The sequence below is a fragment of the Chaetodon trifascialis genome, chromosome 14, assembly GCF_039877785.1.
Source record: "Chaetodon trifascialis isolate fChaTrf1 chromosome 14, fChaTrf1.hap1, whole genome shotgun sequence".
NCBI lineage: Eukaryota > Metazoa > Chordata > Actinopteri > Chaetodontiformes > Chaetodontidae > Chaetodon > Chaetodon trifascialis.
The window spans coordinates 19,794,542-19,819,494 of NC_092069.1; the positions used below are offsets into that span (position 1 = coordinate 19,794,542).

The 24,953-nt window shown below is 42.6% G+C and overlaps 1 protein-coding gene and 3 gene segments (V, D, J or C); 1 reads left to right on the plus strand and 3 right to left on the minus strand.

Annotated features, from left to right (window-relative positions):
* LOC139342383 (Ig kappa chain V-III region MOPC 63-like) overlaps positions 1–11,404 on the plus strand; it is a 34,934-nt gene extending 23,530 nt beyond the window's left edge. The window contains 2 exon segments of the V gene segment in view: positions 10,123–10,157; positions 11,085–11,404. Of these exon segments, the coding sequence occupies positions 10,123–10,157; positions 11,085–11,404 (355 nt within the window).
* LOC139342384 (Ig kappa chain V-III region MOPC 63-like) overlaps positions 1–13,265 on the minus strand; it is a 48,398-nt gene extending 35,133 nt beyond the window's left edge. Inside the window, 2 exon segments of the V gene segment in view lie at positions 12,799–13,121; positions 13,214–13,265. Coding sequence covers positions 12,799–13,121; positions 13,214–13,265 — 375 coding nt within the window.
* tspan37 (tetraspanin 37) lies at positions 213–4,626 on the minus strand. The gene is made up of 7 exons (XM_070979458.1): positions 4,493–4,626; positions 3,160–3,351; positions 2,946–3,020; positions 2,750–2,848; positions 1,734–1,886; positions 1,525–1,608; positions 213–1,029 (listed from the first exon to the last, which is right to left on the minus strand). The coding sequence occupies exons 1-7, from the start codon at positions 4,550–4,552 to the stop codon at positions 952–954; spliced, it is 741 nt and encodes a 246-aa protein (XP_070835559.1). The 5' UTR covers positions 4,553–4,626; the 3' UTR covers positions 213–951.
* An 8,918-nt stretch (positions 13,266–22,183) lies between the features above and the next one.
* Positions 22,184–23,783, minus strand: LOC139341860 (Ig kappa chain V region 3547-like). The segment is given in 2 exon segments: positions 22,184–22,494; positions 23,756–23,783. Coding segments are annotated over 2 exon segments (339 nt in total).
* Positions 23,784–24,953: the final 1,170 nt, after the last annotated feature.

Genomic DNA, 24,953 nt, shown 5'->3' on the forward strand with positions numbered 1-24,953 from the left:
TGCATTAGTCATAAAGTCAGGTTAACACTCATTTTGCAGTTATCATCAGGCTAAACTAATTGTTTTGGAAGTACTTTAATTATATGATGTAGTGGCCATTATGATACAAAGACTAGAGTGCAATGTGAAACGTATCTTAACACAAAATTAGTTGGTCAACCAGTGTTGAGGTGCAGGTACAGTATACTATGCAACAAGAACACATACTTGGTACATTAATACACTGTCATTTTATTGATAATAGAGTGAGTGCATATATGGAACAAGACGAGGAATGTGGTGTGAAGTATTCAGATTATGAAATATGCAATACAATTGTAATCAACAGCGCAGTGCAAACAAATGAGCTTTAGTTTATTTTCCCTTCAGAAATTGATTCTACCTAACAAATACAACAAAACAATTGTCCAAAGAGACAGTTTAAAAACAACTGATATTCACTCAACAGGGTTGGATCAGATTACTTTGAAATTACTGAATACAAATTACAAGGCAATGTGTGTAATTTGTAAGGTAAATTTTAGTTCCATAAATATTCATTTGGCTGATTATAGTTGCATATTTTTTTTAGTCTGTTTACGTGATCCTCATTATATGTAATCCATATTACCCAATCTTGTCACTAGACAGAAGATGTGATCCATCATTAACAACTGTTTTATCACCAATCAGTAGTATCATACAACATTGTTACATATAAATTGAATGGTGCAACAGTACATTTAAATCAATAAACATCTACATGTAAACCACACTCATGTCTTTGGCAACAGAATTATCAATAATTAATTCTTTTTACCACTAGTACAAATAGTGGGGACAGGTGAGAGGACTGCAGCACAGGAGCAATCACTCTCACGGCAATCCTGATTATAATTTGATGCACATTTACACAATATCATATAACATATAGTATTATTTTTAACTCTACAGTGCTGTCCCACTGTGTCTTTAGCTTTTGTCCAGCACTTCATATTCCATTAATGGTTGATCCCTCATCAGCTGTGCCACCGTCAGAAACAAAACAGCCTGCATGAAAGGGAGAAGAAAGGAGAAGAGGATTCCGGTTAGCTGCCAAATAATAAAAACAAGCTCAGTAATGACTTTATACAACTTAACAGACTGTATAGTTCCTCTCAGCTCTAAGAAGCTTTTTAACATCTTTCAGTTCATTGTTCGGGTATTGCGGTTCAGCCCAACTGTTTTCAGCCTTGGTTCAAGCAGCAAGAGGCCGCTTTCACCAAGAGAGGTCTGAAAAATTCACTTTACACCACAAGAGCAGAAACATTTGATCAAATAATCAACTGGCTGAGTGAGTGAAGATTAATTGGCAACAATATTTAGAATTGTTTATGTCTTTTTTGAGCAATAATGCTTTCAGTGAGAATAAACAAATTGTTTTGGGGTTTTGACGGTTGGACAAAATAAGCAATTTTACTTAAATTCACTGGTTGGTCAGAATGATAATGTTGCTCTGTAAATTTTGGATGTGTAAATCTTAAAATGTCATGCAGCCTTACGCACCTCCAGCAGAAAAACCAGCAGGGAGCCCCAGATGATAAAACTCAGCACAAACTGTAAGGCGACCTGCAGCTTCACCTGGCAGCCCTGAAAGAGGGAGAGACACTCAAAAAGAAAGACAGGGAAAAGGAGGGATCCAATCACACACATTCCTGGTGGAGCTTTGGCCTGTTTATGGGTGTGGAATACATTCTTTGGATGCACGTGTCTACCTGCGTGTAGAGCTGCCATGGCTGGTCCACAGTGCCATTACAGGAGGAGAAAGTAGAGTTGCAGCAGCTGCGTGGAACCAAGAGTCCTCCTGTACAATTAAACCAGGACGTTTCCAGCCAGTCCTTGTAGTCATGGACACCACAACACTGCAACTATCAGGAATCAAACGACAAAATACTTTAGCCCAATCAGAATAAAATAGAGCCAAGGCAGAACTTCAGCTGAACTGAGAGCAAATGTAAGATTTTGGTTTAGCGTTTTTTCATGAAGACAAAACATCTCTGATGGCACTGTAGGTTCGTGAATGGCCTGAGGTTTGGGTTTTTTGGACATGAGGTGGAATAAATGAATGTAGCTTAAGCCACCTGTCAATCAAGACAAATACCTGTGAAACATATCCCCCTTTAAAGCCAAAATATCATCTTAATGGAGAAAAACATTGCCAAATTGCCATCAAGGGAAGATGGGAGATATCTACTTTCATTGGACAGCATCTAGTGGACGTGGAGTCCAAGATGCTTGACAACAGGGTTCAACTTTCAGCTACAGTTGTTGCTGCTTGTGTTCATTTCCCTGCCACTTGCTGTCATTGAACAAAAGGCCCTTCATCGCGTTTTTCCACCATCAGCAATATTGGACATGGTGGTGCAACCTAGACAGGGTGTAGCTCTTTATATATTCCAGTAGATGGCGGCATTTGACCATCAATATCAAGCAAAGCTGACTTACAGAGCAACATAAGTGAAGTTTAGTAGCCTGTAATGTGTCAACCCAAAAGGCTCCCTTTGGTTAAGTTTCCTTTGTTTGGCACCTTTTTGTGTGGAAGATGGGACGTGGTCAATGTCAAAGGCTAGTAATGTGGATGGGTGACTGTTATGGAAGTCCAGAAAGTGTCTAGCCAAAATATATTTTACATTCCCTGTGTGTATGGCAAATTTGTATTCTGCTTGCCAGATGTTTTTTTGTTATACAGGTAGGATGACCCAATTCACAAGAGTTATGACTGAACACAAACCTCTTCTTGCATAACATCAATAGCTCGAGAGTTGGCGTCCTGGCTGCTGCCTGTGTACTTCTGAAACACTCCACTGAGGGGAGCTACGTCTGAGTCCAGCTAAGCAAAAAAAAAGGTCAATGAGCAGTTTTTTTCAGCAGTGTCATGAAAACACAGAACTGCCCAGTGCACATGAATTTCCGTGTAAGTTTTGTACCTTTGTAGAGTGAAAATAAGCCAAGGCTGAAGCCGTACTCTCCAGACAGAAGATCAAAACTAGCAGATAAACAAACTGGAGAAGAAAACACTTCATTATGCACAGTCCAAATACTGATGCGCGCGCACACACACACACACACACACACACACACACACACACACACACACACACACACACACACACACACACACACACACACACAAAACCTTACCAGTCCCTGCAGGCAGGTGGAATCCCTGAGACTCAGCCAGGAGCCGAAACACCCGGTGGCCACTAGGAACGCAGCGCTGGCGAGAGCGAAGACAGCTGGCAGGGTGAGGTAGGTGTGAGATAAAAATAAGTTGCTCTGTCTGTACTTCATCAGCAGGTAGACTCCACTCAGGCCCACCAACAAGCCCACCACCTGGTTAATGAAACAGTAAGGACTGATATGGTGAGACATGATATTGCTTCATGGCTTTATATCAACACATATAAGCTCTATAAGGACCACTCATCAGCCCCCTTGATGAAGGTGCATGTCATTTTTACTGTATGGGTTTGGTGGTAGTTTAATTTGGCACCTGGAGTTCTGCATCAATGTCTTTAAATCAATGACCAGAATGGAAATAAGTCTTGGACTGTATTCTGTTATCTTTCATATTTTGTAGACCCGGCCTTCCCCCTGTCGTTACACTTAATGTATCAGATCAGATGGTGAGAGATGGGTAGCTTAACTTAGCATAAAGCCTGGAAAAAGCTGGAAACAGCTTACCTGGCTCTGTCCAAAGGTAATTAAAAACTGTTCCCTGTTGGTGTTGTTCCTACAACTTGAGAGTTCATGTTGCTGCAGGACCATCATTGGACCAAAAAGATAGAGATAGAGACCAAGTGGTAGATGAAGCACAGAGTGGAGATTATATTATTGAGTGATTACTTTTAGACGTATCCTTCACTCATTAATTCCAGATTTGTGTCATAGTTCAGGACAAAACTGCTGGTTTAGGTTTAGGAGGAGATCGTGGTTTGGGTTCGAGTGACATAATGGTCCTGGAGCGACATGAATTCTGATATTGGAACAGGGACAAGGGTATCAGGTCGTATCAGTCATGTTTTTTTCATCCACACAAAAACCAAAGTGTGAAAGCTTGTAATTGTAAAATAAACTAACTATAACCTTTCAATCAGTAACCTTTAGATGTGCTGATGGACAGATTTTAATACCTTTAACCAGGTGAGCTGTTTCACCCCTGTTTCTAGTCTGAGTGCTAAGTTATAACATGTCCTGAACTGCTGACAACAATACTCACACTGTTCTTCGGGACAGTTCCTGTCTATAAAAAACGCCACAATCACTCCTGTATCACATGACATGTGGCAACTGAGAGTCACTCATAACCGACATATGCATCAAAATAGGGAACTACATTCATACACAGCAAGAGAGGTGATTTCTTCAAAGTGGCTCTGCTTTTTATTTCAAACTGGAATAAATTTCACGTTGCAGCTTATAATCATTCTTGGGAATATTTAGTGGCAGAATACAAAAACTGTAAAATACATACCCACAAAAGTTGACACAACAACTGAAGGATTGTTTTGGAAGTGTTTCTCCGGTCACTCATATTCACACTTTGAAGCGCTGCGAGCGACGAGCGCGCAAAACCCGCAGATGCGCGAATATGAAGACGGCGCAACCGTAAGTGAACCGTGAAGGCTTCAGGAAAGATCTGTGTGGTGAAGCGGGAAGGCACGTGATTTTTCAGAGCTCTGTTGCAAACTAATGAAAATTTCCTTCCGCGAGGGCCAAAGATCAGCATCCCACAAGAACGCGGAAACATTTGCGCCTTGATTTTGCGAGGCAACGCAAGAACCTCAGCCGTGTTTTAGAGGGATTATAACCGGTGAGAGGTGTGATCAGCACCGTGTTCCACTGCTGGAATCCGACCAGTCACTTATGAGCAAATTTCAGATGTGGAACTTGTACTTTACTTGAGTATTTTCGTTTTCCATGCAGCTTTCCACTGCCCCCCCAAAATAAGACAAAAAAAAAAAACAAAAACAAAACACGTATCTCCAAAATTGATGATTTTGAAATCGAATTTCTCCTCATAAACCATGTTAATTTATGGGGAGAGCAAAATGTCCTGCTTCTGGAGATAAATGGAAGTAGTTGAAAGATGAATTTGACACAAAACTGAGAACAAAGCAGAAAAGTTTACTTTTTAGAAATATGTGGTCCTCAGACAGTCTCTGATGTTATACAAGATGATGTACTGCCGTAGATTAAACTACTCAACAGTTTCCAAATATACAACCTTAAACATCTACTTTAAGTACAATTTGGTGATAATACTTTGAAGGTTGAATTTTGACTTGTAGCAGAGTATTTCCACGGTGTGTTATTAGTACTTTTACTTATGCAAAAGATCTGAGGACTTTTTCCATCACTGCTGTGGTGTGTATAGTTAAATGGCTGGAAAGCACAAGAGTAGATCCTGCATAAGACCTGACATCCTGTTCATGGTCGGCAGTGATGCTTAATGTCATTCAAACTGACTTAAAAGTGTCTAACAACATACATCTGATCAACACTGCCCTTTTTTGACTTTAAGCGAAATATCTCCAAAAAGAGTTTTAGCCAGGTCTGCAGTCAGTGGTGGAAGAACTATGTCTATTTGGATCCTTTACATGAGTAACAGCAGCAATACCACAGTTTAAAAATACTCCATTACAGGAAAAAAGTCCTTCACTCAAATCCTGACCCAAGTAAAAGTACAGCATTCTCCAATAAAATATGGTGGAGTATAAGTATAAAGTGGCAGAGGATGGAAAGACTCAGGTAAAGTGGCTTAAATCTGTACTTTTGCTCAGCACGTGAGTATGGAAAACATGGTGGATAATGCTTGGTGAGGTTACTGTCAGCTCTGTGTTCAGTGGTCTGTGTCAGAGTCTCTTCCTCTCCAGCAGCTTCAGTCGCTTCCTGCTGGAACAGCTCAGTGTCTCTGCAGTCTGACTGAGGGAGGTTTTTGTACAGCTACAAATCACTGTGTGAACACCGGGCCACTGTGCACACCCAGACAGAAGTAACCTCCAGCATCTTCAGCCTGAACACCACAGATGGTCTGAAATGAGGAAAGAAAAACAATGTTTTAAGGCATCTGAAGCCGCAGCTCAGGTTTTAAAAGAAGACAACAACAAACATGTTCAAAGCAAAAGTGAAGACGAGAGAAGTGACTGAATTTACTCTGAACATGTTGAAAATCTCTCACCCTGACTCAGAAAACCCAACATGACAATCAGAGTTATTGGCAACATCATCCTGATGCAGTTTTCAGTGTGAGTGCATGAAAACAGTTCAGACTCTCTGTGACACAAGAACTTAAAGTGTGAGGAGCAGTGATGCATCAAGGTCATGCAAATCTAGTGAAGAAGGCAAACACACACCTGTTCATGTGAAACAGAAACAGCAGAGGTGAGGTGGAGCCAAACTTCATCATCTTGACCATCATTCAGACATTAAAGGTCCATCTAGAAAATCTCAACTTTATTTTCTTCTTTATGTTTCGTCTCTTCATTGTCAACAATCTCCTTGTCACTTCTTTTTGTTCTCCTTATTAACACATCTATAGCACCCCCTGCTGGCAGACTGTATCAACACTAAACTCAATGTGAGCTCACTCAATCAGTTTTTTGACCTCAGTAATCTACCACTTTATATTTGGATGAACACTGTATTTAGAAATCTTGATGTTAAGTATTTATGCGGTTCTGATTATTGAAAATGACCCGAATGTAATAACTGTATTTTCAAACACAGCAGGAAGCAGCAGACGAGACTGTGCTGACCTCACACAGCAGTGTCTCCTCCATTGTCAATAAACGCTCAAACTCAGCAGCAAACATGACCTGTTTTCCAAACTGCTCAGGCTGCTTGAAAGATCCATCATCACCACCAGCCTCAGTACATATAACCTGTAACCACTCATATAACCAGAGAGAGCAGTAATAGTCAAGGGCAAGATTTCTAATTCCACCTCAACATCTGTCTTCAAGACCACAAAAGGAATCCCTGACTCTCTTCCAGTTCTCCTCAGAGTCCTTTCTGCCTCGACTGCAATGATCATCTACCACAGATCACGATTAGCTAAGGAGCCAAAAGGCTAAACACCTGGTTTGAGGGATGGTGACTAACTTTAACTGGTCCCCACAAAGCAAACTATACCTGTATTTGTCAAATACACTGAGGTGTGTAGAAGTAACTGCATTTCATTTGCACCTGTGTGAAAAAGGGTTTGATGTTGCATTAACCACCTCAGCAACTCAGCACAACCATCATCTCTTCCAGCACTGATGTGAAACACACTGATCCATCCAGACCTGCTGTTGTGAATCATTTCAACCTACAAGATGTGGAACAAACCAATACAATCGGGAAGTGGGGGTGTGACTTTTTGAGGTATGATCCATAAGATGGGCTGCACGGTGGTGCAGCAGGTAGTGCGGGTGCCTCACAGCAAGAAGGTTGCCGGTTCGATCCCCAGGTCAGGTGGGGAGTTTGCATGTTCTTCCCATGCATGCGTGGGTTCTCTCCGGGTACTCCGGCTTCCTCCCACAGACCAAAAAACATGCTCATTAGGTTAATTGATGACTCTAAATTGTCCGTAGGTGAATGTTTGTCTGTCTTTGCATGTGGCCCTGCAATCGGCTGGCGACCGGTTCAGGGTCTCGCCCATTGTAGCTGGGATAGGCTCCAGCCCCCCACAACCCCGAAAGGGATAGGCGGTATAGATAATGGATGGATGGATCCATAAGATCATGACATATGATTAAAACTACAAGCCACACCAGCTTGGATGGCCATGATATGTCTAATCATCTCATGTTTGTATCGTAAAAATGATGCTAAAGCCAGGAACCAGTTAGCTTATCTTAGCATAAAAACTGGAAGCAGGGGGAAACAGCTAGCCTGTTGATGGGCAAGTAAATCATTCCATCAACATCTGTAAGTGTCAGTAATTAAGAGATTCCCATTGGGAAGAGTTTGTGACCCTCGGACAGAGCCAGTCTAGAAGATTCCCCCCTTTGGTGATTATTTATGCTAAACTTAGCTAACGGGTTATTGGCTGTAGCTTCACATGGAAATATTTTACAAGATTTCTTATTCATAATTTCAACTGGCACAACAATCTGTGGGCTGCTGGATATTATAGCAGTGACTTGGTGACATGGAATAAAAATAAAAATATGTTAAAAAGATTGGAGGAGCTGTGAATGGATTGAGTGTAAATAAATAATGTTGTTATGGTTTGTGTATTTGCTATTTTGGTTATTTTTTATTGTTTATTTGTTATTTAATAATTACAAAGATTGTGATAGGTCACATGGATGTGGCAGTGATATGTGGTAAGTTAGATCAACACCTTTACCTGTGTGGCAGATAGACACAGTGAGTGAGAGAGGGGGTGAGTGGGTCACCATACTTTTTGCTGACCGCTGTTTTAAATGCTGTTTGAAAACTGTGAATTATTTTGAGTGTATTATCGCCATGTTATTCTGAGTTTATTGTTTTCCTATAATAAAAGTTATGAATGTATTTATGATCTCATCTTATCTTTCTTTGGAAGTGCGTCAAAACCATCAAACAAGACCCTAACTCAGCCTCTCAGCGACTTTTACTTCAGTTTCCATTAGGGTAGGCCTAGTCGCTACAAAGATGAATACGTCATTACATGAGTGATTTTCCCATGTGCGTTGCCCTCACCTGTCTCCATTTTGGAAATGCAAGTGATACCGATGTATATGGGAAATGAACATAATGGGTTATTGGTTCCAACAATGATTGTATAACAGTTTATGAAATGAGAAAATTATATGAATGTAAATGTGTAGTTTGTGCTTGGTGAGGTTACTGTCAGCTCTGTGTTCAGTGCTCTGTGTCAGAGTCTCTTCCTCTTCAGCAGCTGCAGTCGCTTCCTGCTGTAACAGCTCAGTGTCTCTGCAGTCTGACTGAGGGAGGTTTTTGTACAGCTACAATTCACTGTGTGTACACATAACCACTGTGGTGACTCTGACAGTAATAAACTGCTGCATCTTCAGTCTGAACTCCACTGATGGTCAAAGTGAAGTCGGAGCTGCTTCCACTGCCACTAAACCGAGCTGGTGTTCCTGAATGTCGTGTGCTTACATATTTTATGAGGAGCTTTGTAGGATGTCCAGATTTCTGTTTATACCAGTACATACCCTCAGCTCCACCATTGTATGTATAAACAGGTTTGCTGGTTTTACAGGTGAGAGCGACAGTGGATCCTGCAGTCGGTGTCACTACTGGAGGCTGAGTCACAGTCACATGACCGCTGCATCCTGCAGACAAAAACAAATCATTCATTTATCAGCACAAAGAAATAAGAGAAAAGGCAGCACATCATGTTTGAAATGTTGCTGAGAGAATCAACCTGTGAAACAGCAGCAGGCCAGCGTCCAGATGAGGATGGTGATGAGAGTCATGGTGCTCGTGCTTTCTGCTGTGTTGACTGACAGATGTGAGTCCTGCAGTGTTGAACTCACAGGACTATAAACCTTCTCAGTTCACTGGAGGATCAGCTGACCATGCAAAGCCTCCTCTCTATGGAAATCATCTCTCTGCTCTCAACACACTCAAGCCAACGTGAGACACTAAACCAGGAGAAATACTGTTTGGATTGACACCATCTATGATCTTAATGGAACACAAGGAAATATTTATATTACAAGTGCAGTTGAGGATTTAAAGACAAGTTTGTGTCCACTGTGGTTGGTATGATGTGTCTGTTTGTCTGCCTTTCATTTACTGACAGGGTTCACTGCAGATAAATAATGTCATTCACTTCTGCTTATTGTGAGTTTGTAAATGATCAGAATTAAAAAGCATCATGTTCATTGAACCAAGAATCAACTGATAGAAAACTGTGAAAAAAAATGACTTTATTACAAGAAGACTGTCATCGTTTGTTTGTCAGGTGCAGAAAACTAAAGAAAAATGAAAGAAATAACTTTCATTTATACAATAATTTCAATCCAGATCACTTAAAATACTTTGCAGATTCAGAAAAATATGATTTTATTTTTGTCAGAGACTTTTTTCAGTGTGTAGATGCTTGTTGACAGTGCAGGAGGTTTTTGTACGGCCACTTCATCAGTTTGTATCACTGTGGTACACTTTTGGTGGAGGAACCAAACTCATCATTGACTGTAAGTATCACAGATTTATCATTTTTACAACATGAAAGATCAAACTTATTGTGTGAAATGAGCTAATTACAAAAGAAATGATTGAAGGAGTTTCAAATGTGTGTATTTATTATTATTTATCAAACTTGGCTGAAATTGCAATTTGGCTTTTATTGTGCAAACATTAATTTTATTATTGTGTTTCTGATAATATTAAGGTTAAATAAATGCCAAATAAGTAACATTTTCTCATATATTATTTTCAATTTAGTTTTTATTAGACAAAATGTGCTTGTGGAATTGGTCTGAGGAAAAGTTTAATGCTAAAAAATAACATCAGACTTCTTATTTTTACATTCAAACAGTTATTAAAATAAAATGAAATGAAATCCATTTATAAAACAAATAAGTGAGTTTATATGTAGATGCAGTCCAGCTGTAGTTTGTGTTCACAGTTCGTTAGTTTAAAGTGGTGAAAAGGAAGTGAAACAGACAGATGACAAAGTCTTTAACTGGATTCAGACATTACATTTTGAAAAACAAGAAAATCATTGAAGTCATGAATTATTTACATTAGATTACATTAGATACATTAAATTAGACATGAAGATTAAATTTCATGATCATTATTCTAAATATTTCTTTATATTTACACTCATGTTGCATATGATTGTCTAATTCTGAGTGATTTGTGACGAGCGCCTCAGTCGAAGATTCATCAGTTTAAATGTCAAAATGAGATCAAGTTTGAGCATTTAGTTTTATTTGTTAGCGCCTCATTTGGTCCCATCTGTCACCTCCTCTCCTCTGTCTGATCACAGTATGGTGCACACAGCTCATCCACAGTCGTGTTAACCTCTGTCATGTATGCTCAGTGTGTGGTGTTGAGCTGTGTGTCCTACAGTGGGAGTTAATCTGCTCCTCGTGTGTCTCTGCTCTCCCCTCCAGCTGGCTCCACGGTCAGGCCCTCGGTCTCTCTGCTTCCCCCCTCCTCTGAGCAGCTCTCCGGGGGCTCGGCCACGCTGGCCTGCCTGCTGAGCGGCTACTCTCCTCAGGGAGCCGTGGTGAGCTGGGAGGTGGACGGTACGCAGGTGACAGAGGGGGTCCTGAGCAGCTCCGAGGAGGAGAAGAGCGGACGCTACAGCAGCAGCAGCACCCTGAGCCTGAGCAAGGAGCGCTGGATGGAAGGAGAGCTGTACTCCTGCAAGGTCCTCCATAAGGGCCACAGCCAGACCCAGTCCCTCCACAGGAGCCAGTGTGAGGCCTAGAGGGGCCCAGGACAGGAGCTCTGGTTGGGGGGGAGCAGGAGGAACACACCTGCTGCTCTCATCAATATGACTTTTCATGTTTGCAGAGGAAACTAAAGCTTTGTGTGACAGAGAACAACACTGCTGTAAAGTGTTGGACAACAACGACTTAGAGAGAAATGTGTGTAGCTCAGCAGCTGGATGTGAGTGTGCTTCATAACTGTCATGTTGATGGTTGATGTTTGTGCTAATAAAGCTTGAAGTGATGATCAACTTGATGAAGTGTTTGGTCTTTTATTTCATGAAGAGCAGCAAGAAATGAAATGCTTTTAGAACTTCAGCTGATCCTCCTCTCTGTGGAGAATGAAAAGCTTTGGATTGATCATGTAAATATTTGTGTCTCTAATGTCATTTCTTTTAAATCATAATGAACTTGATACAGTGATAGAAAAATATCAAGAATGCTTGTTTTGATCTTGACATAAAACACATGAACAACCGATTTTGTGAAAGTATGTGTCTGAAGATCCGCTAGATCTGTCTGCTCCTAGTGTTCTCTGTTTCCCTTTTCATTAGTGTTATCTGTCTGTCTGTCTGTCTGTCTGTCTGTCTGTCTGTCTGTCTGTCTGTCTGTCTGTCTGTCTGTCTGTCTGTCTGTCTGTTCATTCCTCTGTCTCTCAGCTGGGTGTTTCCCTGCACCCAGCTGACTCCGCCTCTCAGGCAGCGCACCTGAAGCACATGAGCCTGATTAGAGCTCAGGTACTTAAGGAAGAGGCGAAGCTAGGGTGGTTGCCAGATTATCCTGATCTGTCCCATGAGTCATCCAGACCTGAGCCCATTAAGTCCTTCCAATCTATGCCTAGTTGCGATCGTTGTCTTTGGCTGGAGGTTTTTCCCATGTCTCACCTGCGCTTTGTCTGTTCCTACCAGCCACGTTCAGCCTTTGCCCTGCCTCAGCGTCCCACATGGAGAAATTGTTTGTTCCTCTTGTTGAATGCACTTTGTGTTTCTTTGTTCCTTACGAGTGCGCCTTTTGTTTGTTCTCTCTGCTCCTTATGATTGTGTTTTGTGTTATCCTTATGGTTAATAAATTTGGTTTGTTTTCTTACTCTTGTTTCCTGGTCTGTACTTTGAATTCAGAAATTTAAAATTTGGGCCAGGCTTAACAATGTTGAGGCAACCTTTGTCTGCTTTGTAGACAGCAGAGGCCTTTAATATACTTTAACAAAAAAACTATTAATTTATGAGTGTGAATGTGTCGTTTGTGCTTGGTGAGGTTACTGTCAGCTCTGTGTTCAGTGCTCTGTGTCAGAGTCTCTTCCTCTTCAGCAGCTGCAGTCGCTTCCTGCTGTAACAGCTCAGTGTCTCTGCAGTTTGACTGAGGGAGGTTTTTGTACAGCCACAAATCACTGTGTGAACAGAGCAGCACTGTTTATTTCATGGTAACTCTTACAGTAATAAACTGCTGCATCTTCAGTCTGAACTCCACTGATGGTCAAAGTGAAGTCGGAGCTGCTTCCACTGCCACTGAACCGAGCTGGTGTTCCCGAAATTCGTGTGCTTACAAGTTTTATGAGGACCTTTGGGGGCTGTCTAGATTTATGTTGATACCAGAACATAAAGTCTCCATAACTGTTTCTGTAAACAGGTTTGCTGGTTTTACAGGTGAGAGTGACAGTGGATCCTGCAGTTGATGTCACTACTGGAGGCTGAGTCACAGTCACCTGACCGCTGCATCCTGCAGACAAAAACAAATCATTCATTTATCAGCACAAAGAAATGAGAGAAGAGGCAGCACATCATGTTTGAAATGTTGCTGAGAGAATCAACCTGTGAAACAGCAGCAGGCCAGCGTCCAGATGAGGATGGTGATGAGAGTCATGCTGCTTGTGCTTTCTGCTGTGTTGACTGACAGATGTGAGTCCTGCAATGTTGAACTCACAGGACTATAAACCTTCTCAGTTCACTGGAGGATCAGCTGACCATGCAAAGCCTCCTCTCTATGGAAATCATCTCTCTGCTCTCAACACACTCAAGGCAACGTGGATTTGAATCTTTTGAATGTAGCTGTAAAAGTACATTTTTATACTTCGTAAAATAAAACTGTGAGTGTTAATACTGTTGAATGTTTGTGGCAATCAGTGATTATTTTCTAACAACTGTTTTGTTGTTGAAATTTAATTCTGCATATTTAACTTAAAGCTGCATTTTAGAAACTGTCTGTGAGCTTGTTTCAGTTTTATTTAGATTCATTGTGGTTCTGCTTGATGACTCTTGTGTTGTGTTCATTGGACCAGTTATCCTCATCATCAGTCTCTTCATCAACCCTCTGCACCTGAAGCAGGCCGTTTTCACTTCAGTCAAACTGAAGGAGGTTTTTGTACGGCTCTGAATCACTGTGTGAACACTCCACCACCATGGGCTCCAAGACAGTAGTAATCTGCAGCATCTTCAGCCTGAACACCACTGATGGTCAGAGTGTAGTGAGAACCAGATCTACTGCCACTGAATCGAGACGGAGTTCCTGAGAAGCGATCTGATGTATTGTATATAAGAGGCTTGGGAGTCTGTCCAGGTTTCTGAAGGTACCAACTGAGAGTATTACCAATGTCTGAACTCCCTGTGGCGCTGATGGTCACAGTCCCTCCAAGACTAACAGACTTGGATTTGTCAGTCTGAGTCAGAAACTTGTTGGCAGGTTGGCTGGGTGATCTTCCTCACACTCTCTTTCTTATCTGATTATAACACCTCTCTCTCTCACCTTTGTATGCACAAAGTGAGGGTCGGCTCCTTGAACATTAATGGTGGGAGGGATGTACAGAAGAGGGCAGTGGTTTCAGGAACAATTTCACACAAAAGATTAGATATTGTCTTCCTGCAGGAGACACACAGTGACAGGACAGACTGGGGTTTGTGGCAGAAGGGCCAGCATTTTCTGTCTCATGGGTCAAACATTTCAGCAGGTGTAGCAACTCTATTTTCTCCAGGGCTTCATGTCAGCATCACCTCCACCATGGAGATCCAGGAAGGCAGGGCTTTCGTGGTCAGGGCAAAAACGCAGGACATTTCTTTCTGCTTCATAAACATCTACGCTCGGTTCAGACAGGCTGGAGCTGTTTCAGAAATTACATGATTTCTAAAAGCAGTGTGATCAGGGTGAGTGTGTAGTGATGGGAAGCGACTGGAACTCCACCAGTTTACATTAGACAGGACAGGAGAGGAACCTCATTTACAGTCAGCCAGATCTTTGTGACGTATCACCTCAGAGTCCGGGGTGGTAGATGTGTGGAGGGTCAAACATCTAAAGGACAAGCAGTTCATATGGGTCAAAGTTTCAGATGGGAGGGTAAGTGCAGCCAGACTGGACACAGTTTATGTATCCCAGCTGTTCATCAACAGACTGTTGAGCAGCAACATCTACCCCGTAGGCTTCACCAATCATCACCTTGTGACTTCAGACATCCACATATCATCAACCACTAAGAGCAGCTCATACTGGCACTTTAACATCAGGTTGCTTCAGGACAACACTTTCTGTCAGAGTTTTGATACCTTCAGGGGAATTTGGAGAGGAAGGAAGTTGCAGTGAAAGAGCAATGCTGGATGTCGATGTCTCTCTATAGACAACCTTACTGCTGCTGTGGGACAGATGGCTCCAGGTAGAGCTCCTGGATTGGATGGGTTGCCTGTAGACTTTTATCAACATTTCTGGAGGTGTTTGGGAACTGACCTGTGGGAGGTGCTGCAGGGGTGCTCTCAGACTGGACTCGTTACCCGTTTCATGTTGCCATGTGGTCCTCTCGCTTCTGCCAAAAAGGGGGACTTGGCTCTTCTTAAGAACTGGAGACCAGTGGCTTTGTTGTGCACAGACTACAAACTTCTTTCGAAAGTGCTGTCCAACAGGCTGAAAAACTTCATGGAGGTGTTGATTCACAGGGACCAGTTATACTGCATACTGGACAGATCCATCATGGACAATTTATTTCTTATGAGGGACTTATTTGACATTTGCAAATTTCACAACATTGATGTTGGGATCATTTCACTGGACCAGGAGAAGTCTTTTGACAGGGTTGACCATGGTTTTCTTTTGAGGGCTGTTGGTTTTGGTGATGGGTTTGTTTCACTGCTTAGGTTGTTGTACAGGGACACTTTTTTTTTTTTGCTGAAGGTGGGTGGGGGGCTGAGCTGTCCAGTGTGGGTTCGGAGAGGGATTAGGCAAGGGTGCCCCATTTCTGGCTTTTTATACTCTTTAGCCATTGAACCTCTTCTGAACAGGGTAAGATCCAGGCTATCAGGTCTCATGGTCCCAGGTTTGCCACAGCTCTCCTCGTTGGTGATCGGCCTACGCTGATGACATCAATGTTTTTGTCAGAGATCCGAGGGATGTGGCACTCCTGGTGGAGTGTTTAGACCTGCATGAGAGGGCATCCTCGGCTAAGGTGAATTGGGATAAGAGTGAGGGGTTGTTAGTTGGGCAATGGGCTGACAGGCAGATCCCGCAGTTACCGGGGAACCTCAGCTGGGGACGGCAGGGCATGAAGATCCTGGGGGTTTATCTGGGGACTGAAGAGGTTCAGAGGAAGTGGTAACTGGGAGAGTGTTTTGGAGATGGCGTGTGCCAGACTGTCTAAATGGAAAAGGCTGCTGCCACAGCTTTCCTACAGAGGCAGGGTCTTGATCGTTAATAACTTGGTCGCCTCGACCCTTTGGCACAGACTGATAGTCCTGCCTCCACCAAGGGGCCTGATTGAAGAGGTCCAGAGGACATTTGTGGACTTCTTCTGGTCAGGGCAGTACTGGGTGAAATCAGCGGTACTGTACCTGCTGGTGTAGGAGGGAGGACAGGGCCTGGTGGACATTGAATCTTGCATCACAGCTTTCAGACTGACCTGTCTCTCTCGTGTCTTCTTCTTCTCTGAGGTTTTACAGCAGCTGACATCCATGATGTTGCATTACTGCCATCTTCTTGTTTCACTCTCCATCTGTATCCAAGAAAAACTGATAATGTGGCACCTCCCTAGATCCATCCATTCAGTCCAGTCGCTCTTAGAAAACGGAAAATCCATTTCCTCCCTTGCTCATTGTCCCCACACTCTAATATATTTCTCATGTTATCCTCCACCTGCCCTATTGTCCATAACTGTGTCATCATAACTCGTCTGTCGTGTGTAAAATTCCATTCCTGCATGATATGAAAATATGCTCTACAGTCTCAGCCTCATGACACTGATTGCAAAGGCCTGTTGGATGTTTTCCCACAATGAAAATTGTGCTGTTAAGGTTGCTTCTAATTACTGTGCTTAATTCTGAGCATTTCTAGGTGAATACAAGGGTTTTATAATATCCAGACAGGTCTAACTGGCCAAACAACAGTATCGTCAATCTTCTTATCATACACTCCCCCATCTCGTTTGACTTGGTTTCCCGTCTAGCTGAAACTTTCTTTGTATCGCGTGTCCTTCTCCAAACATATCTGCAGCACCCTTTTTGCAGGATGGCTCTCTCCATGTCCTCTCCCTCTGTCCCCTGTCTGTCTGTCCCCTGTCTGCCTGCCCTGCAGGGCGTGGCTAACAGGTTGGGCTCGGCCTCCTCCTCCCATGAACGCAGGTGCACTCAATCATTCAATCAAGACTCACCCGTAACCACAGAGAAGAAGCACCGGCTCTCCACTGACTGAATTGTCTGTTAATCCATGTGGAAGTAACTGAGACTCCTGAAGAAACGCCAAAGTATATTTCTGCTTTCTTCCCTTTACTGCTTGCCTGCCATCCTGATTCTTACTTTCTTACGTGCTCGGGTGCTTTTTCCTCACGTGTTTCCGTCTATGCCCTGTCAGTCTGCATCCTTGGAAAGGATTGGATCTACATTGGTCTGGCCTACTCCCCCTCAAGTCCTCCTCAAACTTGGAGGCTCATTGATTCAATCAGTTTGCTTCTGTTCTCAATCACAATGAAAGATTTTAAACCTTTCTGACCTCATGATGGAAATACAAGTGATCTGATGTATGTGTAAAATGGACATAATGGGTTTTTGGTTAAAACAATGATTGTATAACAGTTTTTCAAATGGGAAAAAAATGCATGAGTGTGACTGTGTAGTTTGTGCTTGGTTAGGTTACTGTCAGCTCTGTGTTCAGTGCTCTGTGTCAGAGTCTCTTCCTCTTCAGCAGCTGCAGTCGCTTCCTGCTGTAACAGCTCAGTGTCTCTGCAGTCTGACTGAGGGAGGTTTTTGTACAGCTACAAATCACTGTGTGAACACCCAAGCACTGTTTATGTAATGGAGACTCTTACAGTAATAAACTGCTGCATCCTCCGTCTGAACTCCACTGATGGTCAAAGTGAAGTCGGAGCTGCTTCCACTGCCACTAAACCGAGCTGGTGTTACCGAAATTAGTGTGCTTACAAATTTTATTAGGAGCTTTGGAGGCTGTCCAGATTTATGTTCATACCAGAACATATACTCTCCATTACTGTTTCTGTGAACAGGTTTGCTGGTTTTACAGGTGAGAGTGACAGTGGATCCTGCAGTCGGTGTCACTACTGGAGGCTGAGTCACAGTCACCTGACCACTGCATCCTGCAGACAAAAACAAATCATTCATTTATCAGCACAAAGAAATGAGAGAAAAGGCAGCACATCATGTTTGAAATGTTGCTGAGAGAATCAACCTGTGAAACAGCAGCAGGCCAGCGTCCAGATGAGGATGGTGATGAGAGTCATGCTGCTTGTGCTTTCTGCTGTGTTGACTGACAGATGTGAGTCCTGCAGTGTTGAACTCACAGGACTATAAACCTTCTCAGTTCACTGGAGGATCAGCTGACCATGCAAAGCCTCCTCTCTATGGAAATCATCTCTCTGCTCTCAATACACTCAAGGCAATGTGGATTTGAATTATTTGAATGGAGCTGTAAAGGAGATTTTTTTTCATGCTTCTTAATATAAAACTGTTAGTGTTAATACTGTTGAATGTTTGTGGCAATCAGTGATTGTTTTCTAACAACTGTTTTGTTGTTGAAGTTTAATTCTGCATTTTTAACTTAAAGTTGCATTTTAGAAACTCTGTGAGTTTGTTTCAGTTTTATTTAGATTCATTGTGGTTCTGCTTGATGACTCTTGTGTTGTGTTCACTGGACCAGTTATCCTCATCATCAGTCTCTTCATCAACCCTCTGCACCTGCAGCAGGCCGTTTTCACTTCAGTCAAACTGAAGGAGGTTTTTGTACAGCTCTGAATCACTGTGTGAACGTTGAATCACTATGGTAGCCAAGACAGTAATAATCTCCAGCATCTTCAGCCTGAACACCACTGATGGTCAAAGTGTAGTGAGAACCAGATCTACTGCCACTGAATCGAGACGGAGTTCCTGAGAAGCGACTTGACTCATGTCAACATGTTGAAAGGCATCTGAAGCAGCAGCTCAGGTTTTAAAAGAAGACAACAACAAACATGTTCAAAGCAAAAGTAAAGACGAGAGAAGCGACTGAATTTACTCTGAACATGTAGAAAATCTCTCACCCTGACTCAGAAAACCCAACATGACAATCAGAGTTATTGGCAACATCATCCTGATGCAGTTTTCAGTGTGAGTGCATGAAAACAGTTCAGACTCTCTGTGACACAAGAACTTAAAGTGTGAGGAGCAGTGATGCATCAAAGTCATGCAAATATAGTGAAGAAGGCAAACACACACCTGTTCATGTGAAACAGACACAGCAGAGGTGAGGTGGAGCCACACTTCATCATCTTGACCATCAATCAGACATTAAAGGTCCATCTAGAAAATCTCGACTTTGTTTTCTTCTTTATGTTTCGTCTCTTCATTGTCAACAATCTCCTTGTCACTTCTTTATGTTCTCCTCTTTAACATATCTATAGCACCCCCTGCTGGCAGACTGTATCAACACTAAACTCAATGTGAGCTGACTGGAGATTTGCGGTGATGATTTTAAAACTTCACTCAATCAGTTTTTCTACCTCAGTAATCTACCACTTTATATTTGGATGAACACTGTATTTAGAAATCTTGATGTTAAGTATTTATGCTGTTCTGATTATTGAAAATGACCCGAATGTAATAACTGTATTTTCAAACACAGCAGGAAGCAGCAGACGAGACTGTGCTGACCTCACACAGCAGTTTCTCCTCCATCGTCAATAACACATCAAACTCAGCAGCAGACGTGACCTGTTGTCCAAACTGCTCAGGCTGCTTGAGAGATCCGTCATCACCACCAGCCTAAGTACATATAACCTGTAACCACTCATATAACCAGAGAGAGCAGTAATAGTCAAGGGCAAGATTTTTAATTCCACCTCAACATCTGTCTTCAAGACCACAAAAGGAATCCCTGACTCTCCTCCAGTTCTCCTCAGAGTCCTTTCTGCCTCGACTGCAATGATCATCTACCACAGATCACGATTAGCCAAGGAGCCAAAAGGTTAAACACCTGGTTTGAGGGATGGCGACAAACTTTAAATGGTCCCCACAAAGCAAACTATACCTGTATTTGTCATATACACTGAGTTGTGTAGAAGTAACTGCATTTCATTTGCACCTGTGTGAAAAAGGGTTTGATGCTGCATGAACCACCTCAGCAACTCAGCACAACCATCATCTCTTCCAGCACTGATGTGAAACACACTGATCCATCCAGACCTGCTGTTGTGAATCATTTCAACCTACAAGATGTGGAACAAACCAATACAATCGGGAAGTGGGGGTGTGACTTTTTGAGGTATGATCCATAAGATCATGACATATGATTAAAACTACAAGCCACACCAGCTTGGATGGCCATGATATGTCTAATCATCTCATGTTTGTATTGTAAATATGATGCAAAAGCCAGGAACCAGTTAGCTTATCTTAGCATAAAAACTGGAAGCAGGGGGAAACAGCTAGCCTGTTGATGGGCAAGTAAATCATTCCATCAACATCTGTAAGTGTCAGTAATTAAGAGATTCCCATTGGGAAGAGTTTGTGACCCTTGGACAGAGCCAGTCTAGAAGATTCCCCCCTTTGGTGATTATTTGTGCTTCACTAAGCTGACAGGTTATTGGCTGTAGCTTCACATGGAAATATTTTACAAGATTTATTTTTTTCATAATTTCAACTGGCACAACAATCTGTGGGCTGCTGGATATTATAGCAGGGACTTGGTGACATGGAATGAATATAAAGTATGTTAAAAAGATTGGAGGAGCTGTGAATGGATTGAGTGTAAATACATAATGTTGTTATGGTTTATATATTTGCTATTTTAGTTATTTTTTTTATTGTTTATTTGTTATTTAACAATTACAATGATTGTGATAGGTCACATGGATGTGGCAGTGATATGTGGTAAGTTAGATGAGCACCTTTACCTGTGTGGCAGATAGACACAATGAGTGAGAGAGGGGGTGAGTGGGTCGCCATACTTTTTGTTGACCGCTGTTTTAAATGCTGTTTGAAAACTGTAAATCATTTTGAGTGTATTATCGCCATGTTATTCTGAGTTTTCCTATAATAAAAGTTATGGATGTATTTATGATCTCAGCTTATCTTTCTTTGGAAGCAGAACAAGGCCCTAACTCTCAACGACTTTTACTTTTTGGTGTCCAGTAGGCAAGGCCTAGTCACTACAAAGATGAATACACCATTATATGAGTGTGAATGTGTAGTTTGTCCTTGGTGAGGTTACTGTCAGCTCTGTGTTCAGTGCTCTGTGTCAGAGTCTCATCCTCTTCAGCAGCTGCAGTCGCTTCCTGCTGTAACAGCTCAGTGTCTCTGCAGTCTGACTGAGGGAGGTTTTTGTACAGCTACAAATCACTGTGTGAATACTCCACCACTGTGGTAACTCTGACAGTAATAAACTGCTGCATCTTCAGTCTGAACTCCACTGATGGTCAAAGTGAAGTCGGAGCTGCTTCCACTGCCACTAAACCGAGCTGGCGTTCCCGAAATTAGTGTGCTTACATATCTGATTAGGAGCTTTGGAGGCTGTCCAGATTTATGTTCATACCAGAACATACCCTCATCTCCATCACTGTATGTATAAACAGGTTTGCTGGTTTTACAGGTGAGAGTGACAGTGGATCCTGCAGTCGGTGTCACTACTGGAGGCTGAGTCACAGTCACCTGACCGCTGCATCCTGCAAACAAAAACAAATCATTCATTTATCAGCACAAAGAAATGAGAGAAAAGGCAGCACATCATGTTTGAAATGTTGCTGAGAGAATCAACCTGTGAAACAGCAGCAGGCCAGTGTCCAGATGAGGATGGTGATGAGAGTCATGCTGCTTGTGCTTTCTGCTGTGTTGACTGACAGATGTGAGTCCTGCAGTGTTGAACTCACAGGACTATAAACCTTCTCAGTTCACTGGAGGATCAGCTGACCATGCAAAGCCTCCTCTCTATGGAAATCATCTCTCTGCTCTCAACACACTCAAGGCAACGTGGATTTGAATTGTTTGAATGTATCTGTAAAAGCAGATTGTTTATCTTTCTTAATATAAAAATATTTGTGTTAATACTGTTGGATGTTTGTTACTCTTAGTGGATATTTTCTCACATCAACTGTTTTCTTGAAAAGATGAAATGTTATTCTTCAAATTTAACTTAAAGCAGCATTTTAGAAACTGTCTGTGAGCTTGTTTCAGTTTTATTTAGATTCATTGTGGTTCTGCTTGATGACTCTTGTGTTGTGTTCACTGGACCAGTTATCCTCATCATCAGTCTCTTCATCGACCCTCTGCACCAGCAGCAGGCCGTTTTCTCTTCAGTCAAACTGAAGGAGGTTTTTGTACGGCTCTGAATCACTGTGTGAACACTCCACTACCATGGTAGCCAAGACAGTAGTAATCTCCAGCATCTTCAGCCTGAACACCACTGATGGTCAGAGTGTAGTGAGAACCAGATCTACTGCCACTGAATCGAGACGGAGTTCCCGAGAAGCGACTTGAGGCATCATATATGAGAAGTTTGGGAACCTGTCCAGGTTTCTGAAGGTACCAACTGAGATCATCATCAATGTCTGAACTCCCTGTGGCGCTGATGGTCACAGTCCCTCCAAGACTAACAGACTTGAATTTGTCAGTCTGAGTCAGAAACTTGTTGGCAGAAGACTCTGAAATGGGGAAAGAAAAACATGTTTAAAGGCATCTGAAGCAGCAGCTCAGGTTTTAAAAGAAGACAACAACAAACATGTTCAAAGCAAAAGTGAAGACGAGAGAAGTGACTGAATTTACTCTGAACATGTTGAAAATCTCTCACCCTGACTCAGAAAACCCAACATGACAATCAGAGTTATTGGCAACATCATCCTGATGCAGTTTTCAGTGTGAGTGCATGAAAACAGTTCAGACTCTCTGTGACACAAGAACTTAAAGTGTGAGGAGCAGTGATGCATCAAAGTCATGCAAATATAGTGAAGAAGGCAAACACACACCTGTTCATGTGAAACAGACACAGCAGAGGTGAGGTGGAGCCACACTTCATCATCTTGACCATCATTCAGCCTTTTATTCAGACGAGGTCGCTTCCAAAGTTTGGAATTCAGGACTTTTTAAATTGTTTCTCTTTATTGTCAACATTCCTGTTTTACGTTTATCTTGTTCCACATGACTTTGGTTTCATTCACAGACAAATGGCGTCCCCTGCTGGCAAGCTGCATCAGTTCATCATCTTGACGATCATTCAGACATTAAAGGTCTTGTCTCTTGTCTGTCTGTCACTTGTCAGTCAAGTCTGTGTCTGTGTTGCTGCAGGGCGTGGCTGGCAGGTTGGGCTCGGCCTCTTGAACACGCCTGCGGCAATCAATCAATCAAAACTCACCTGCTCACTCAGTATATAAGCACCAGGGTTTCAATAAATACTCATCGTATTGTCTGCTTTGCTTCGTGGTAACGACCAGACCTAAACATCTTGTTCAGTACTCTTATCAGTCTTTTGTCTTGCCTGTCCATCTGCCTTTCTGACTGTTTTTGTCCTGTTTGTGCTCAGCTGCCTGGCCCTCACCTGTTATCATCCATGCCCTGTCTGTCTGTCTACTCTCACAGAGAACTTGGACCTGTCAGTGCTCAAGCTCAGTACAACCGACTCTGCCTCATCTGAACTCATTCTTTGCTTATTTTCATGAAACTGTTAAAACTGTTTGCTGCCACTCTGCCCCTCATCTGCTCACCTACTCAGCCAGCACTCTTCAACATTCAACCACGCCCACCTGTTCAATCACCTGACGCACACCTGGGACTCATCACCAATCAGTACAATACTTAAGCCGCTCTCTTCCACTCACTCATTGCCAGATTGTTCTTCCCCTTCATGTAAGACTCTCCAGCATTGTTCTTTGCATTGCTTTCCTGGTATTGACCTCACCTGTCCCTCACCTTGCCTGTCCTCCACATCCCTGGTCATCACCTTTGCTTTGTGTCTCTGACTACGTCTCCAGCCTTGACCGTTCTGGATTCAAGATTCAGTGGAACTGTTTGTTGTTTGCTTTGCCAAACATTTCCTGGATCTGTTGTTCACAAACATAATATGTTTACAATCTATGAGGAATCTATGAATCCATGAAGAAAGTGGATGTGGGAGGACATCAAGGAATTTTCAGGTGTCACAAAACAGATAAAAGCTGAGCCACATGACCAACCTCCTCTCCACCATGGAGACCTGGAAAGAGGACAGACTCAGAGACGGAGAGAGAGACAAGAGGACAGACTGAAGCTCCTGGAGGATGAAGATCTGAACTTAATTAACTGATGTGACACCACACATGTGACAGGAGAGACAGTCAGATCAGAAACCTCCATCCTGCATGAGAGAATCCAGTCCAGGATGTTACCACTGCAGTGAGCAGGTTCATGTCCGAGCTGAGTGAAACCAAAAGCATCAAGAAGAGCCAGAAAGGCTTTACTGAGAGCTTCAGAGGCCTCATTCAGCTGAACACTGAAATCACCAAAGACTCGAATCTGCTTTCTTCCCTTGCCTGCTTACCTGCCTTCCTGACTCTTGATTTTCCTATTTTTCACGTGCTCAGGTGCATTACACTCACCTGTCTCTGAAATGGAAATGCAAGAGATGCTGATGATCACAGTTTTTGAAATGGGAAAAATGTATGATATAAATGTGTAGTTTGTGCTTGGTGAGGTTACTGTCAGCTCTGTGTTCAGTGCTCTGTGTCAGAGTCTCTTCCTCTTCAGCAGCTGCAGTCGCTTCCTGCTGTAACAGCTCAGTGTCTCTGCAGTCTGACTGAGGGAGGTTTTTGTACAGCTACAAATCACTGTGTGAACACCCAAGCACTGTTTATGTAATGGAGACTCTTACAGTAATAAACTGCTGCATCCTCCGTCTGAACTCCACTGATGGTCAAAGTGAAGTCGGAGCTGCTTCCACTGCCACTAAACCGAGCTGGTGTTCCTGAATGTCGTGTGCTTACAAGTTTTATGAGGAGCTTTGGAGGCTGTCCAGATTTCTGTTGATACCAGTGCAAATACTCTCCAGCACTGTCTCTATAAACAGGTTTGCTGGTTTTACAGGTGAGAGTGACAGTGGATCCTGCAGTCGGTGTCACTACTGGAGGCTGAG